This window comes from Meriones unguiculatus, chromosome 8, assembly GCF_030254825.1.
Source record: "Meriones unguiculatus strain TT.TT164.6M chromosome 8, Bangor_MerUng_6.1, whole genome shotgun sequence".
Taxonomy (NCBI): domain Eukaryota; kingdom Metazoa; phylum Chordata; class Mammalia; order Rodentia; family Muridae; genus Meriones; species Meriones unguiculatus.
Window position 1 is genome coordinate 32,288,643 of NC_083356.1, and position 15,786 is coordinate 32,304,428.

Sequence of the window (15,786 nt, forward strand, 5' to 3'; positions counted from 1 at the left end):
AGGGTTAGTAGCCTTTCCCAGCCTTCCTTCTGTGAGGGGTGGTAATAGCCCCGACCTTAGGAGGATCTGGATAGTGTGACTAATCAGAGCTGCTCTGCTTCTGAGAAAACAAAAGGATACATCATGCCTGCTGAGCAGTGTTCCCCAACACAAGGGTCTGAGGATTATGGGGCAGATTTATCCAGAATAATGATGTTCCAGAGCCAGGAGATGATAAGGAGGCAAGGGCTTATGGTGGGGAAAACCTGGAACAGAAGGCTGGTACAGAAGTGAGTGGATAAAGTCATTTGAGAATGGAAAGAATGCTTACTACATAGACTTAGGACAAATGGCCAGAGCTCAGTGACAGACCCAGGCAAGGGATTGAGGGAGAAGCAGAGGAGGAACCCAGGCAGCTCGGATGCTTTGACTTGAGGCTGTGTGGTTTTCTTTTCAGCTCCAAAATTCTCAGCCCTTCATAAAATGTGGGTAGTTGACAGCAGCAACTTGTTTTCAGAACTTAAATTATTCCAAGCTCATTTATGAATATTTCATTTTTAGCTAACTAATTGGTTTCGAGGATCTGAATTATGGATGTAGAGGATGGAAGATTAGTTTTGTCGCTGTTGTATTGGAAGCTTTCAGGGCTGATTTTATTTCTTCCTTAACCACAAGTTTCTACACTGCTCATTAGTTTAGTTCGTCTGACTCTGTGGGGTCAGGACACTGGCTTAGGTGCTAAGGGACATAAAGGATAATCAGAAGGAGAGCTGTCTTGCACAGAGCACCCAGTGTACTGGAAGAGAGACTCACACAGTTTGTCCTGCAGCCCACTGTGCTGTGCTCCCACTGTCGGTCATCAGCGCATACCAGCCCAGCAAAGTGTGTACCTGGCTTTCTCTGGACAAGACATAGGGCAACATCTACACTGACTTTCTCAGTTGTCCAGGTGAGGGCACAGTTCTCTGTAAGACACTAGCCACAGTTTTGGGGGACCTCAGGGTTACCTCTTAGAATGGCTGCAATTTGGGGAATTGATATGATCTTCCTCAGGCTCAGCGGTTTGCTGGAGGAGTTTACAGAACATAGCAAGGCTCTCCATGTGGAACTGTAGCTGGGACTAGGATGGCCCTTAGTGGAGCTTTGAATTTCCCACAGTGCTGGATGTCAGCACCTCCTTCCATCCTTAGTGCATGAGATCAGGACTCACTCAGGAAGTCCCTCAAGCTTTCCCTGTACACAGCCTTTTCTCGGGTCTGGAAGACATATTGCACACGCACAGTCTCCATCCTCCTGGGGCTTCCAGTCCCTTTCCTTCCAGTCCATCCAGAAGTCAGAGCTTCTGTGTCATGTTGTTAAGGCCCCTTCACAGGGCACTTAGGTCAGAGCTTTCAGGCAGACATAGACACACCTATCAGGAAGGACACAAGAGCATGGAGGTCACGACCCAGGACAAGGAGCATACCTCTCAGTGGGTTAAATTCATCTTGACTACACAGCCGCATACCCAGGGCATTCAGAGAGCAGCTTCTGTCAGCACAGCAGGGCATTGCTCGCCATGGGGTTAGAGCTGGGCCGCAGACTTCAGTAAGCTGCTGTGTGCAGCTAAGCAAGGGGGTGTGAGGTGGGTGTTTTATAGATTCTGCTAATGCTGCTTCTTGGATGTTAATTGCTGTTCCCTCAGGTTGCACATGTTGTGGTTAAGAATAATAATAAGAAGTTTTCAAGACTTTGACATAAAGGCTTTGTTCTTATTCCATTACATGATTCTGTCCTTGCACTTCAGTGCTGGAACGTAGCCTCTGTCCTTGGTAGTATACACTCCTGGCAAAGGGACCAAAAGGCTTTAGTCTGTTGGCTGCTTTGCCTGGTCCCTTAGTGTGTCTTCATGTCTGTAGATACTATTTCCTCCAGTTTTTACACACCTGTAATACCCAAGTGAGATGGAGAAGTTTGAAATTGTCCAGGCTACCTATGCCGTGGCCTACATCCTCAGGCAGTGCTGATCTGTGCTTGGTATTGTAACTCTACAGAGGATCTGCCCCACAGGGTGCTCCCTTCCCGGAAATTTCCTGTCTTGTTCCAGTGCCCAGTGTCCCTGAATGTTTGAGGTGTGTTGTATTGGCTAGTGCAACACAATCATACTGCTCTGCCCTGCAGCCTGTGCTCCCGTCTCCTTACGTGCCTGGTTGACTTCGCTGACTCTCTTAATTAAATAGTCCTACCGTGCTAGGTGGGAAGAAGTGGCTGGTGTTTCCCTATGCAAGCCTTACCTTACTGGAGAGCAGGGAGAGTCCTCCTTTCACAGTCAAGCCTTCACCCAAGATGGTGCCACACCCTAGGACAACCTTCTCCTTAACTCCAAGGGATTGTCCAGTGCCAGCGCTAGCACTTGGGTGTCATCTCCCTGGAGCCGTACCCCTTTTTGGACTGTCTCAGGGTACCTCCGAGGTATATCACATCCATCAAACTACATCAGCCTGAGTTCACATGACTACGTGCAATTCTGCCCATTTCTGCCTTCTACTTAATTCCACCTTCATTGTGGAGGTATCTTCATGATGAGCACTAATGGACCAGAATGCTTTGTAACATGGTTTGGAACTCACTCTGAAGCAGTTGTGATCATGCTATTTAAAAATCCCCATGTTACTAGGAAACTTGAAGATATTATTATCTTGTAATTGGTGGCTTTTCATCATAATAAAATTTTACCAGGACAGTTTGAGTCTTTGACACAATCAGAATAGTTGTCTAACTCATTAGGAATGCGATGCTCTCAGCAGTCCCTAGAAACCTTTTACCAAGGAGTCCTGAAGCACTGTCTGAGAATTAGATTTAAGTGGAAGCAAGGATTAATAATAAGGGGCAGGATTTGTGTACTTCCAGCCGTCACCACAATATGAACTGGTTCCCCCTTCCAGCTTTATTGAAGGAGTGTATGCCAAGGCTTTGACCAGGTATAGTCTTGAAGTGGGATATTTGCAAAATCAGTTACTATTAGGATGTATGTCTCGGCATTAGCATTAAAGATATTTGCACCTGGTAATTTAGGGAACCACTTCAGACTATTCATTTTAAATAAAACACGGAATATGACCATACTTACACAAAGAAGCTGAGCCACTGTCCTTCTTTACCCCCTCATATGACTGCCTCCTGTCTTGTTGTTTCTTTTACAGAGTTTTTGGTTATGAAGAGAAAGAGAGGCAGGCCTAAGGGTTCTACAAAGAAGCCCAGCACTGAAGAGGAGGTGGCAGAAAACCTTGTGAGCCCCAGTGAAGACACTCCCGTGGCTCCAGAGGAAGGGAGTGGCCTGGCCCCTAACAGCTTGGAGTGTAGCAAGTGCTGCCGGAAGTTCTCCAATACGCGCCAGCTGCGCAAGCACATCTGCATCATTGTGCTGAATCTGGGTGAAGAGGAAGGAGATGCAGGTTAGTGCTGCATGTGCATGGCAGGTTCTTTTCCTGAGCAGTGACAGCTCATACCTGCTCTCGGGCTTGTTGCTTGGGAGTGGTGTGTACTTGTCCAGGTCAGTCCATCTGTTGACAATGCTTGCTTACTGTTCCTGAGAATAGAGGTGAATGCAGTAGGTGAGACCCATGGCATGCTGGTCAGGGGTTTTCTGAAAAGACCTGTGTGGATTACAGCAGTGGTAAAACTCTGTCTCTACCTTAGTGAGTTCATGTGCTGGGAGAACAGGGAGCTTTTGGAAGCAAACTGTGGAAGGGCAGTCCTCAAGAGCATTTATTCTACTGTAATACATGGATCTGGACAATGCTTGAGTGTGAGGTGAGGTGACATCTTAGGGGATGGATGGAGTTAAGGGAGGAAGGCTGATTGGTGCCTCAAGACTAGACTGTAGAGGGTGTTCTTGAAGAAAAAACACCATGTGCTTCCTTTGGCTATGTTCCTGGCTAGACTTCAACTCTTAAGCCACATGAGTGGGGCTGAGGGTGTCCACAAGCATGGCACATTCATAGATAACCTTCTAGAAGGAGATGCAGGTACACTAAGGGCACCTGAGCCTCTGCAGTAGGCCGGGGGTTGTTTGATGCTTATACTCTTTTTCTCTTCACAGTGGGCTGTGCTGTGCTGTGCAAAGTGTGCTATGTGAGAGCCCAGTGTTTGAATCTGTTCCAGCTTTGCTAGCCTACTTTACCTTCAGTTTTTTTCTATTGGTAATACAGAAATAAAAACTGCTATTTTGTGTGAGTGATTTGGGTATTAAATGAGACAGGACTTCTGCAGGGCTTTACATAGCAGTGGCCATGTCAGAGACCCGGTATACTTAGCTGCTCTGTTAGCTGTTATATCCATGTGGCTATAGTACTTTTGTCTTCCTATGTTCTAAGGGCAACACACTTGGACACTGAAGAAGGGAATACATTTGCCTGGTGTCTGTTAGGTAGGAGGACCTGGCCTTTGATCCCTAGGCCATGCTTCTGAATTGCTGTTCTTAATTTTTTTACTGTAAATGTTTCCTGTTGATAGAGCAGGATGCTTGGTATGCAAAATCACAGCACAGATTGGATGAATTATTAAGCAATTAATCAATTTATACTTAACAGGTGTCCAGGTAGGTGGCCAAGGCTCATTGCCAGCATCTGTGGCAGCTGATTAAAACATCCTTCCAGTCCCTTAAAGAGCTCTCAAGGTGACATGTGACCCTCACCACTTTGTGTGCTAACAGAATCCTGACATGGCAGCGGGCTGGCTGCTGTCCCACAGTGTGAAATATGTGAGATTTCAGTAGGGTTTTGAACCTCAGCTTGGAACCTAAAGTGATTTTGCAAGGTTTTAGAGAAAAGTTGCTTAAGATCAGGTCGTACCATCTCTGAGGCTGAAATTCAGACAGCCCTGGCTCTGTAATTCACTGATGTGGGTTATGGGCATTGCTGTTCTCTCTCCATATCCCTGCTTCTCTGTCCTGTTGCCTGTCTCTTTTACACACCACATGCAGACACATACACACGCACTTATACTTACCCCTTTTCTCTTCATTTCTGGCACCCTACTGAATGCTTGTTGCATCTTCAGCAGCTCCAGCCATTGACGCAGCTTTTCTGATTTCTACTGGTCCTTCTACAAACCTGTTCTCTGCCATTAGGTGCCCTTTGCTATGGCTCCACAGCTTTCTCCTGACATGGCTGAGTGCCCCTGACCTTTCTGAAGATGCCTGGGATCAAGGCTTTCAGCCTTTCACCATATTGAATTTTCTTTTCTGCCTGCCAGACCTACATCTAATTTGAAGACAAAGTAATAAGTAGCTGGCCTAAATCCTTTCTTTCCATCTTAGTTCATCTTTCCCCATTCCAGATGACCTTGATATGTTGTACTGTGGATCATCTTGCACACACCCCTTATTCCAGTATTGAGGCCAGCCATGGCACATTTGTTGACAATTAATTCAGTTGTTTTTCTTGTGTATAATTATAAACAAGAACTTAGTAAAATCTCTGTAGGTATGTTTCTGTGCATGTGTAAAATTCCTGATTGTAGATCTGCCTAGACAGAAAACATATGCAACTATATTTCTCCTTAGAATGCCCCCACCAACTTATAGTCCCAAAAGGCCTGGAAGCACCATTGGATGTTATAACTTTTGTTGTCTTTGTGTGTGTGTGTGTGTGTGTGTGTGCAGATATGCATGTAAGGGCAAGGGTATCCTCTGTTATTGTTCCTCAGTTCCTGTCAATTAGACAGACGCTCACTGGCTTTGAGCTCTATATTACTCAGGGTTCTCTGGAATCATAGAACTTATGGAATGAACCTCTCTCTTTTTATTAGACTTAAAAGCTATAGTCCAAGACTATGGTTGGCTGTAAACAGAAAGTCCAAGAATTTAGTAGTTGCTCACCCAGTCCTGGGTGCGTCAGCTGATCTTCAGTATATGCTGGAATATTGGAGAAGTAGACTGCAATGCCACTGAGGGAATAGGTATGCGAGTAAGAAGAGGGCAAGCAGGCAGAGCCGTGCTTCCTTCTTCCATGACCTCATATAGGCTTCCAGCAGAAGGTGTGGTCCAGATTAAGGGTATGTCTTTCTACCTCAAAGATCAGGACTACAAGTAGATTCACCCACTTCAAACCAAGCAGAAAAGGTGTGCCTTCCATTTCTGGTTTATAGTTTATCCTAGATATAGTGAAGTTGACAGCCAAGAATAGCCACCACAACCTCACTGTGTAAGCTATGCTGCCTTGCCAGAGAATCCCGGGTGTCTGCCTATCTCTGCCTTCAGGTGCTGAGAGTCTAAGAGTGTGCTACCATGCCTGTATTTTTAAAAACTTCTTAATGTGGAGTCTGAGGTGAATACTGATCCTTGTGCTCACAAGGTAAGCACTTCACTGACTGAGCCATCTCCCTTGCCCCGTAGTTTCTTTCTTATAACACAGCAAATTCTAAGAAGGCAACTATAACTCTGAATGTTAGTGCATAGGTGACATGCCTTTTACACTGCCCATGAGGAAAGGCCTTACTCCATTCTTGGCTCCCATACATCTTCTCATGACTCTTCTGTGATCTCTGCATTCTCCAATCTAGCAGATATACTTTTAAGGTTTTAAAGTATTTTATTCGTGTGTGTGTGTGTGTGTGTGTGTGTGTGTGTGTGTGTGTATTGCGTTTGCCACATACATGGGTGCTCATAGGAGACAGAGAGGGCATGGAATCTTCTGGAGCTGGAGTTACAGGCAGTTGTGAGCCACCCAACATGGGCACTGGGAACTGAAGTCAAGTCCTGGGAGAGCAGCGTGTATACTTAAACCACTGAACCATATTTTAAAAAGTGTTCGTTTTTTTTTTTTATTTGGAGAATTTCATACATGAGTATACTATACTTACATAATTTTCACACTTTCTTTTCCCCCTTCCAACTCTTTTCTCATCCCTTTTGTGTTGCTCTTGACCTCATCTTGTATAATTATTGTACGTACATGTAGATGCGAGCATGTATTGTTACATACATGTATTGTTACATACATATACATGTGTATGTACGTAACATTTAGCAAGTTCATTTAGTGTTACTCATGTATACATGGGTTTAGCGCTGACCATTTGATATTGGATAAAGTAATTGGAAAAGGTCTTGGGGGAGGGTTGATCCTCTAGTGTGCCCTGACTGCCTGTAGCTCTCTATCTGGGAGTGAGACCTTGGAACATTTCCTCTATGCTCTTGGCATGTTAATGTGTATGGTCATTGTACATGTCTTTTTAGGCAGCCATATTTTTGAAGTTTCACAGGCACAGCATCCTTGTCATGTCTAGAAGATACTGTCTTGCAACAGGTGTCCTGGTCCTTTGACTTTTACAGTATTCCCTCCCCATTTTCTGCAGTTGTAATGTAGATCCATCAGCTGGGGCTAAACACTCTAAGGTCCCTTGTTTTCTGCATTTTCAGTCAGTTGTATATCTCAATAGCAGCCTCCAACTGCTGTAAAATGAAGCTTCTTTGATGAGGAGTGAGAGCTACATTTATCTGGGTATAAAGATAAGTGTTTAGAATATAGCTAGAAGATACATTGATTGAGGGAAATGGTAATGGTTGTTTCTCCCCTAGGGTCAGTGACCGCTCAAGCCAGGGATAATTGGCCAAGTATACAGTATCAGGCATTCCCTCTTATCGAATGGCCTTAATCTAATTAGACAGCTGTTGGTTATTGCCAAGTTCCATTGCCACTATCGCACCATTGGAACATTTGTTGGCTCGGTAATTGTTGTGGGTCATAGGTGTAACAGCTGCATTGAACTACTGACTTGTTTTTTTCTTGGCAGCTTGTGTAGCTTCTTCTGATTATATGAGAACCAGTCCACAGGGAGGAAGCTCCCAGGTCAGATCCAGCTCCATTCTTCAGGCCCTGTGTCTGAAGTGTGTAGTATCCTCAGCAACGGGGACTTACCTTCAGGTTCTGCGAGGCAGTAGGCTATATTGTTTGGAGGGGTTTTCTTGAAACCTTGACCAACAATTCAAAGGGAGGTTTCCCTTGACTGGCGGTTGGGTATTTGTTAGGTGCTCTATGGTTCCTAGGGAAGCATTGTTACCCTGTGTGTGGCATAATTCCATTTAATCTCTCTCTCTTTGTCTGTGTGTATCAGTGTGTGTATGTATGTCTGTTAAACATGCTAAGTGAGCTTATAAAAGAGTATGTTCATAGGCATACTTTTTTTTTTTTTTTTTTTTTTCAATGCAGTTTATTCAGGAACATTGAACAATCCACGGACCCCGGGGAAAGCCAGCCCACAGCTTAAATAGCCTCTGGGTAGCCAACCCAGGCGTGCCACGGGGGCAATGCAGATAGGTCCACATACATGGAAGCAAGCCAGATCCTCGGCCTTAGCCAAATGTGGAGTTGTTCGTGACAGAGAGCACTCACCGTCGGGAAGGTGGAAGGCGGAAACCAGCTCCATCTTTAAGGCATAGCATTCCGCAGCTCTCTACAGTTCCCCCTTTTTGTTTTAGACGCATCAGGCAAGAGTAGAGGTCTGATCTCTGATATTAGAAATAAATTGGGACTTTGTACAGGTGTTCATTTAGGTGTCATCCACCCAAAGAGCATCAGACCCGTCCAATACCTTTTTCTCAGAGGCGGGACCTGGGGCATCAACCCGCATGCAATCAGACATGCTCTTCTCTGGGTCCAAAGCAGCTGACCCTGAGTGCAGTGCTTAGCCTCACATCCTGAGCGTATCATTTTAGCTTTTTATGGTATCCAACCATGCTTGGGGAGAATGTCCTGCTTCAATGGCTGTAAAGGCCTGAATGATCATGGCTGCATCACACTGTTGTGAGACTCTAATCTTGCATATATACCACAGGCAAACCAAGGAGACCAACACCAGAAGGCCTGCTAACACTCCCATGCCCGCCCATTCCTTCAGATGATTCATGGCTGCAGCAATCCATGTTGATAATCCTGTGGCTAGTCCTGCGTCCACTCTGGTAGAATTTACTGTGACAATGGCCACTCTCAGCTGCTCCATCGTAGTATCGAATTCTCCAGTCCAATTACCTAAAATATAGCTCGACAATTGTTTAGACAGATTTGCAGCGCAGGAAAAATTCTCATGTTGTATGCTAGTGACACAAAGTCCAGCATACTTTCATTGACAGCCAGGTTGAGCGATTTGCCATAGGGTATCAATTTGCTCCTGCAAGAGGTCAATCCTCTGATTGAACACCATCAAGCTTCCTTTTAGTTGAGCATTAATTCTTTTATGTACAACTAAGGCATGAGCTACATTGGCTAAATGATTATTCAGGGTCTGAGCAGTCTGCCCAGTATGACTCATGGCTAATGCCCTGGTGGTTGCTCCAACAGCCGTCAATGAGATGGTAGTAACAATGGTGGCTGTAGTTCCAAGATCCCTTTTCTGTCTGAAGAGAGTCATAGTGTGAGGGGCATCAATGGGCATAGGCACCCAGTGAGGCATGCGAGTAACCAGGGCATACCTAACTTTACTAGCATTCCAGCATTGGGAAAAAAAGCAAGTATCATTACCACAATTACTTGGCTCTATCTGGCTAATAATGAATAAAAATGGGGGATATAGACAAACAGGTGTGGGCTTATAGGAAATATTATGAGAACATAGGCATACTTTTTAAGACTAATTTTTTTCTATTAAACAATGTTTTCTGGTACTCCATCTGTTGCAGGGGCTATTCTCAGTGTTTCACAGTGAATTCCTCATTTGGTTGTCAACTTCAAAAGGAAGGCATTGTTAGTATGCCTTAGAGGAGAAAATTGGTCACCAAAATGATAGCCCTGACTAGCCTGGAACTTGCTGTATAGACTAGGCTGGACTTGAACAAAAAGAGATCTTCCTGCCTCAGCCTCTGCAATGCTGAATTAAAGGAATGTGCAACCATTCCCAGCTTGAAAAATATTGACACATGGTCCTTGTGACTGTTTTGTTAGGTGTCCCAACCCCAGAGAATCAGCAAATACCAATTGTTGTCTTTTTAAATGCCATATGGCATTCATAAGAATGGGTCTATAGTTGAAGGATTGTTTTAAAACAGTATTTAACATGAAATTTTATCATTAGTCTTTGCATGTCATTATTGACTTAGGTAAATGCCTCATCACACACCTTGGGGTAAAGAGCACTATTTTATATTTCAGCACATGTAAGTATTGTCAGACTGACCTGAGAACTCAGGTCCCAGCTCCTTTTCAGCTGAGGCCACATCCTCCTTTGTCCTCTTTGCCTCCATTGTGTCAGGAGTTATCATGGTTGATCTCTCATGCAAATCATGCTTTAAAACTATATTTGTAGCTTCTTCATTACTAAGGGATTCTTTCCATGCATTCTTAGGTTGCTGGCTAGTTGTGTCTGTGTATGGTTAGAGTATTTCTCACTGTGCATCTGGACTGTTATGTACTTAAAATATCCCCAACAGTTTCTCATTTACTCTTTAATGTCTCTTGTGTTTCTTAAGTTTCTTGCCCTTTTTTATCATAACTTAGAAAGCTGTCATCATGCCCTCAAATGATAGAAATATATTTCTGTGTTGCTTGTGTGTTTTCATTCAACGTATGTATTTGAAAATTATAATTTGCAAATTGTATTTCTGCATAACTTGGGAAGTAAGGTAATACACACTCATACACACATGTATGCACATACATATATGACCAATACATTCATGTAAAAAGAATTCTTAATGTTACTTTAGTTCATGAAATATTGAAAAATATAAGGTCTACAGAGAAGATATGAATCTTGCATTTAAAAGTCTAAAAGGCTAAACCCCCTGCTCAGATGTAGCCCATAGACTCATTCTCCAAGTGGATTCCCTAGTAAGGGGAGCAGGGGCTGTCTCTGGCATGAACTCAGTGGCAGGCTCTCCCCATGGGGAATGCAGCCTTGCCAGGCCACAGAGGAAGACAGTGCAGCCAGTCCTGATGAGACCTGATGGGCTAGGGTCAGATAGAAGGGGAAGAGTACCTCCCCTATCAGTGGACTAGGGGAGGAGCATAAGAGGAGAAGAGGGAGGGAGGATGGGATTAGGAGAAGATGAGGGAGGGGCCACAGCCAGGATACAAAGTGAATAAATTGTAATAAATAATAATAATTATTAAAAAATGCAAAAAAATAAACATTGTGGTTTGGAGTTACAAAGACAGTGCATAATAGCCCCATATCTTCACCACTTTACACAACGCTATCTAGTATCAGGATTCCAAATGGTTCAGGTGTGGTTCAGGTCACTTGTTGCCCATATAGATTTGTCAGCCATTTTGCCAGCAGGTGGCAGAATTGCCCTGCTTCCTTCAAAGCTCACCTGTTGCTTCCCCTTTACCCACATCCGCTCTCCCAACAGGCAACCACTGATCTGGTCTCCAAACTCTGTGATTTTGTCATTTTGAGAATGCTGTGTAAATTGAACAGCACAGTATGGGATCCTGTAAGAATGGTTAAAAAGCAGCCTTGTGTTTAAACTTCCTAATTTAGTCACTGAGGAATTTAAGTCTAGCCATAGTGTTTATCTAGAGTCTAGATAAACTCATTTGGGGAGTGGTTGGGAGGAAAGTCCCTGCCTTCCTGTGATTGTGACAGTTGCTGGAGACTTGCTCCAGGCTGTGCTCTGTGCTACCACATTCCTGTGTTAAAAATTGGTGTTATCTCTACCTTGGGGATGCAGAGCACATTCCTGCCCAGCTGTGTTTCTGGCAGGGAGTGTTTCCTCTAGCTTGGGAAGAAAGCAAAGTCCCTCTGCATGCTTCCTACTGTTTGCAGTCTACTCTGTGATAATTAGGCAGTGACTGCAGCAAGTCAGGCGGCGGTCCTCCTAACAGGATTATCAGTGTACACAGTAATAAGCCCTGTGGAAAATAGCCTCATCCTTCATTGATCCAAGTGACCTGAAAGGACTTTAATTTCACAGATACCTAATGGGATGATAGAAACCTCATTGTTTTCCCACTCTCTGGTCTTGGTGGATACCCATCAAATATGTGAAGTGCCCTTACACCCGGCTGCCTGGGGCTGGGCCCACACACTACATGCTGCTCCCAAGTCTGCTAAGCACGGCATTACAATCGGAAACCATCACAGATTTCTTCCAGTACATGCAGTATAAAGAGCACTTCAGTGACATTTCAGAAATTGACCTTGACTCTATAGCTTGTTAAAACAATTAGAAGAAAACAAAGTAAGTGGTTTTTTTCCCCCTCTCCTCTGAACTCTGGCAAGTTAAAATAACATTTTGAATATGTATTCAACATTTATTTATTTTATTCTGCATTTCAATAGTAGGAGGAATGGGAAAAGAGATGTTTTTCCCCCTGTTGTTATGAGGAACAGCTGGTGTTTCTTGAAAAACATGTTTCACCCTACAGAACTCAATATGTCAGGTTTGTGAAGGTGGCTTCACAGCCACTGAAGTGTGTTATTTCCAGGGTCATTCCCTGAAAAGAGAGCTGGAAGATTTCCCATTGCTTATGTTAAACACGTCCCATGGAAGAACACATGGTAGTCTCATCTTCCTAAAGATACCCTGTGTTCTCCTTGGAATTTGGACTGTACTTTAGGTCCATGCCTTCTGCTGTGATTGTGACAGTTGCTGGAGACTTGATGAAGATGGTTCTGAGCTTCATTTGAGAGTTTGCAGGTGCAGCAGCCCTCTGGGTGTCACACTTTTCTCCTTGGGAAAATGAGTAATGATTCTGGCTGTTTCTTTTTGCTGCCTGTTAGTGTCCCCTCAGCTCCCAGGCCCTGGAAGCTCAAGAAACTGTAGGGAAAGATAGCAGCTCAGGATCCTGCAAGACCAAGTTTTAGCACAAAGGAGATATATTTGCCACAGAGTGACATAGGACAGAGAATAAGAGACAAAGACAGGAGATAGAAGAGGGAGAAGGGGAAAAGAACAAAGGAGAGGGGAAAGGGGCATTTGTTTCTGAGGGGGACAAAGGACTGGCTCTGGTTAGAGAGGAGACATACTTGGCACATTGGCAAATGGCAGTTTATAAATGTGAAAAAGGAAACCCATGATAGGAATGAGGTATTTAAATTTGACGGAGCATGTTAATTAGGTGAGCCAAATGAGGATTTGATTACTTTAATACTTTGATAGCTGGATCTTGATAGTCAGCCTCAGGAGGTGGACATGGCCAAATAAGGGAATAGACCTTGGTGTCTAGCTTTAGGAATGTAATCTAATGGTCTTTAGTGAGGCAAAAGGAAAGGAAGAGAAGGACAAGGCCTGCCATAGCCATGTTTGCCATGCTTGGGCTTGCTGGAGTCCTTTCAGGAACAGACACTGGTAGGCATCCAGCTGAGCTCAGCCTTGGGTACCTTGTAGTGAGAATGCATATGTATAAGACAGACTTTTTCCTAGGGAGACACAACACACAGAGAGAGAAGAATAGAAATGACTCAAAGATAGCTGCATTACTAAAGCCTACCTCATAAAACTGGAAAATCTGGAGCTCACAGCGCATCCTGGAGGCAGCTCAACAGGTTAAAGGGTGTCCTCGCTAGGTGGCTCAGTTGGTCTAAACCTTTTTCAGGCAGCTGGCTGGCTTCTGATTCAGCATATGGGCTTGACTGAGAGTCTTCTTTGTACCTTGGCTTGTATATGAATGACTCTTTTTTTAAGATATTTATTTTATGTATGAGAGTTTCTCTGCATGTACACCTTTGTGCCGGAAGAGGGCATCAGATCTCAGTATAGATGATTGTGAGCCACCATGTGGTTGCCAGGACAGATGGTGCTCTTAACCACTGAGCCATCTCTCCCACCCTAAGCAGTCTTTATTGTGTACTCTGGAAGGGTTGGGGGCCGGTGGTTGAATTTGGTCAGTTTCAGGGACTTCCTGAAACTATTTTGAGGTGTATTTTTGTTTGTTTGTTTGTTTGTTTGTTTTCCTGAGAGCTAACTGCTACACAATAAGTGTGGCCCAACATGCTTTTTGTTCCCTTCACTTCAGCTTCTGTAGGCCTCCTACCCTCCCACTGTGCCTGCTTACTTGGCTCTAATCCCCTCCTCTTCTGCACATCACAGAACTGTGCCTGATTCTGCCCACAGGCATGGGTCAGGCCATACCTCTTTTTTTTTTTTTTTTTTTTTTTTTTTTCAATGCAGTTTATTCAGGAACATTGAACAATCCTCGGACCCCGGGGAAAGCCAGCCCATAGCTTAAATAGCCTCTGGGTAGCCAACCCAGGCGTGCCACGGGGGCAATGTAGATAGGTCCACATACATGGAAGCAAGCCAGGTCCTCAGCCTTAGCCAAATGTGGAATTGTTCATGACAGAGAGCACTCACCATCGGGAAGGTGGAAGGCGGAAACCAGCTCCATCTTTAAGGCATAGCATTCCGCAGCTCTCTACAGTTTCCCCTTTTTGTTTTAGACGCATCAGGCAAGAGTAGAGGTCTGATCTCTGATATTAGAAATAAATTGGGACTTTGTACAGATGTTCATTTAGGTGTCATCCACCCAAAGAGCATCAGACCGTCCGATACCTTTTTCTCAGAGGCGGGACCTGGGGCATCAACCCGCATGCAATCAGACATGCTCTTCTCTGGGTCCAAAGCGGCTGACCCTGAGTGCAGTGCTTAGCCTCGCATCCTGAGCGTATCATTTTAGCTTTTTATGGTATCCAACCATGCTTGGGGAGAATGTCCTGCTTCAATGGCTGTAAAGGCCTGAATGATCATGGCTGCATCACACTGTTGTGAGACTCTAATCTTGCATATATACCACAGGCAAACCAAGGAGACCAACACCAGAAGGCCTGCTAACGCTCCCATGCCCGCCCATTCCTTCAGATGATTCATGGCTGCAGCAATCCATGTTGATAATCCTGTGGCTAGTCCTGCGTCCACTCCGCAGGCCATACCTCTTGAGAAGAGCTTCCCAGATATCAGGAGGCCTGATGTCACCAACTGCTTTTTACTTTGTGGATCTAGTCAGAGGGAGCAGCCACCATGTTGAACCTGACCTATCATTGAGCGAGAAGGGAAAAGAGTGTCCTGGGAGTTTTAACCATGGCCTAGGAGTAACACGTGTCATTTCTACTCTCACAGTTTCTTGGCCAGGAGGCATCACATGGTCTTACTTAATCTTGAGTTGCCTGTATTCCAGTCATGATCCCAGTGTGGAGGAGAACAGAAAATGCTTGCTTGGTGAACATTCTAAAGATCACACAGGGCTTCTGCTCATGCCCACAGTTGATCTTTATCTGTGGGATGGCATCCTACGAATATCCTGAATAAACTTCAGTTTGGGTGTTGTACTAATACCAGGGCTCTGCAGTGTATAGTGAGAATCTCATCTAACTTCTGGTGGAGATTCTCTTTGCATCTATCTTGGTACCTGTTCCCCACCATCCTGATGCCTCAGTCTCAAACATCCCTCGCCTGCCACATGCTGTCACTATCCATGGGAGGCTGACTGTTCCTGCTGATTGCTTCTTTAGATCTTGTCTTTATCCTCTGTTGTCCTTGTGTGCTGGGCCCTGTCATTATCTCCACAGTCTCTGATAAGAACTCAGGTATACCCTGCCAGTCTCTCCACACTGCTCACTAGTGTTTGCAGACATGTTGAGCATACATTTATGGTAAATCACCACTGCTTATGAACAGGTTGTAATTTTAAAGTTAATAAGCGTTTACAGAGTCCCTATTATGGCCCAGCTATTGTATTTAGTGTCCTACAAATATCAGTCATTTCCTCTTCATAGAAACTTGAGGTATTTACTGTTTCTGCCTCAATTTCTCAGGAAGAAAACCTAGGCAGACAGCCTGTCTCTTCTGATGTGGTAATTAGTTGATCACTTTGGCTCAGATGTATATAT

The 15,786-nt window shown here is 44.5% G+C and overlaps 1 protein-coding gene across 2 annotated transcripts in view; it reads left to right on the plus strand.

Annotated features, from left to right (window-relative positions):
• Zfat (zinc finger and AT-hook domain containing) overlaps window positions 1-15,786 on the plus strand; it is a 197,989-nt gene that overhangs the window by 46,212 nt on the left and 135,991 nt on the right. For both annotated transcript variants that reach the window (XM_060389326.1, XM_060389327.1), the window contains exon 3: window positions 3,162-3,413. In XM_060389326.1, the coding sequence (XP_060245309.1) occupies window positions 3,162-3,413 (252 nt within the window). The remainder of the gene's footprint in view (window positions 1-3,161; window positions 3,414-15,786) is intronic.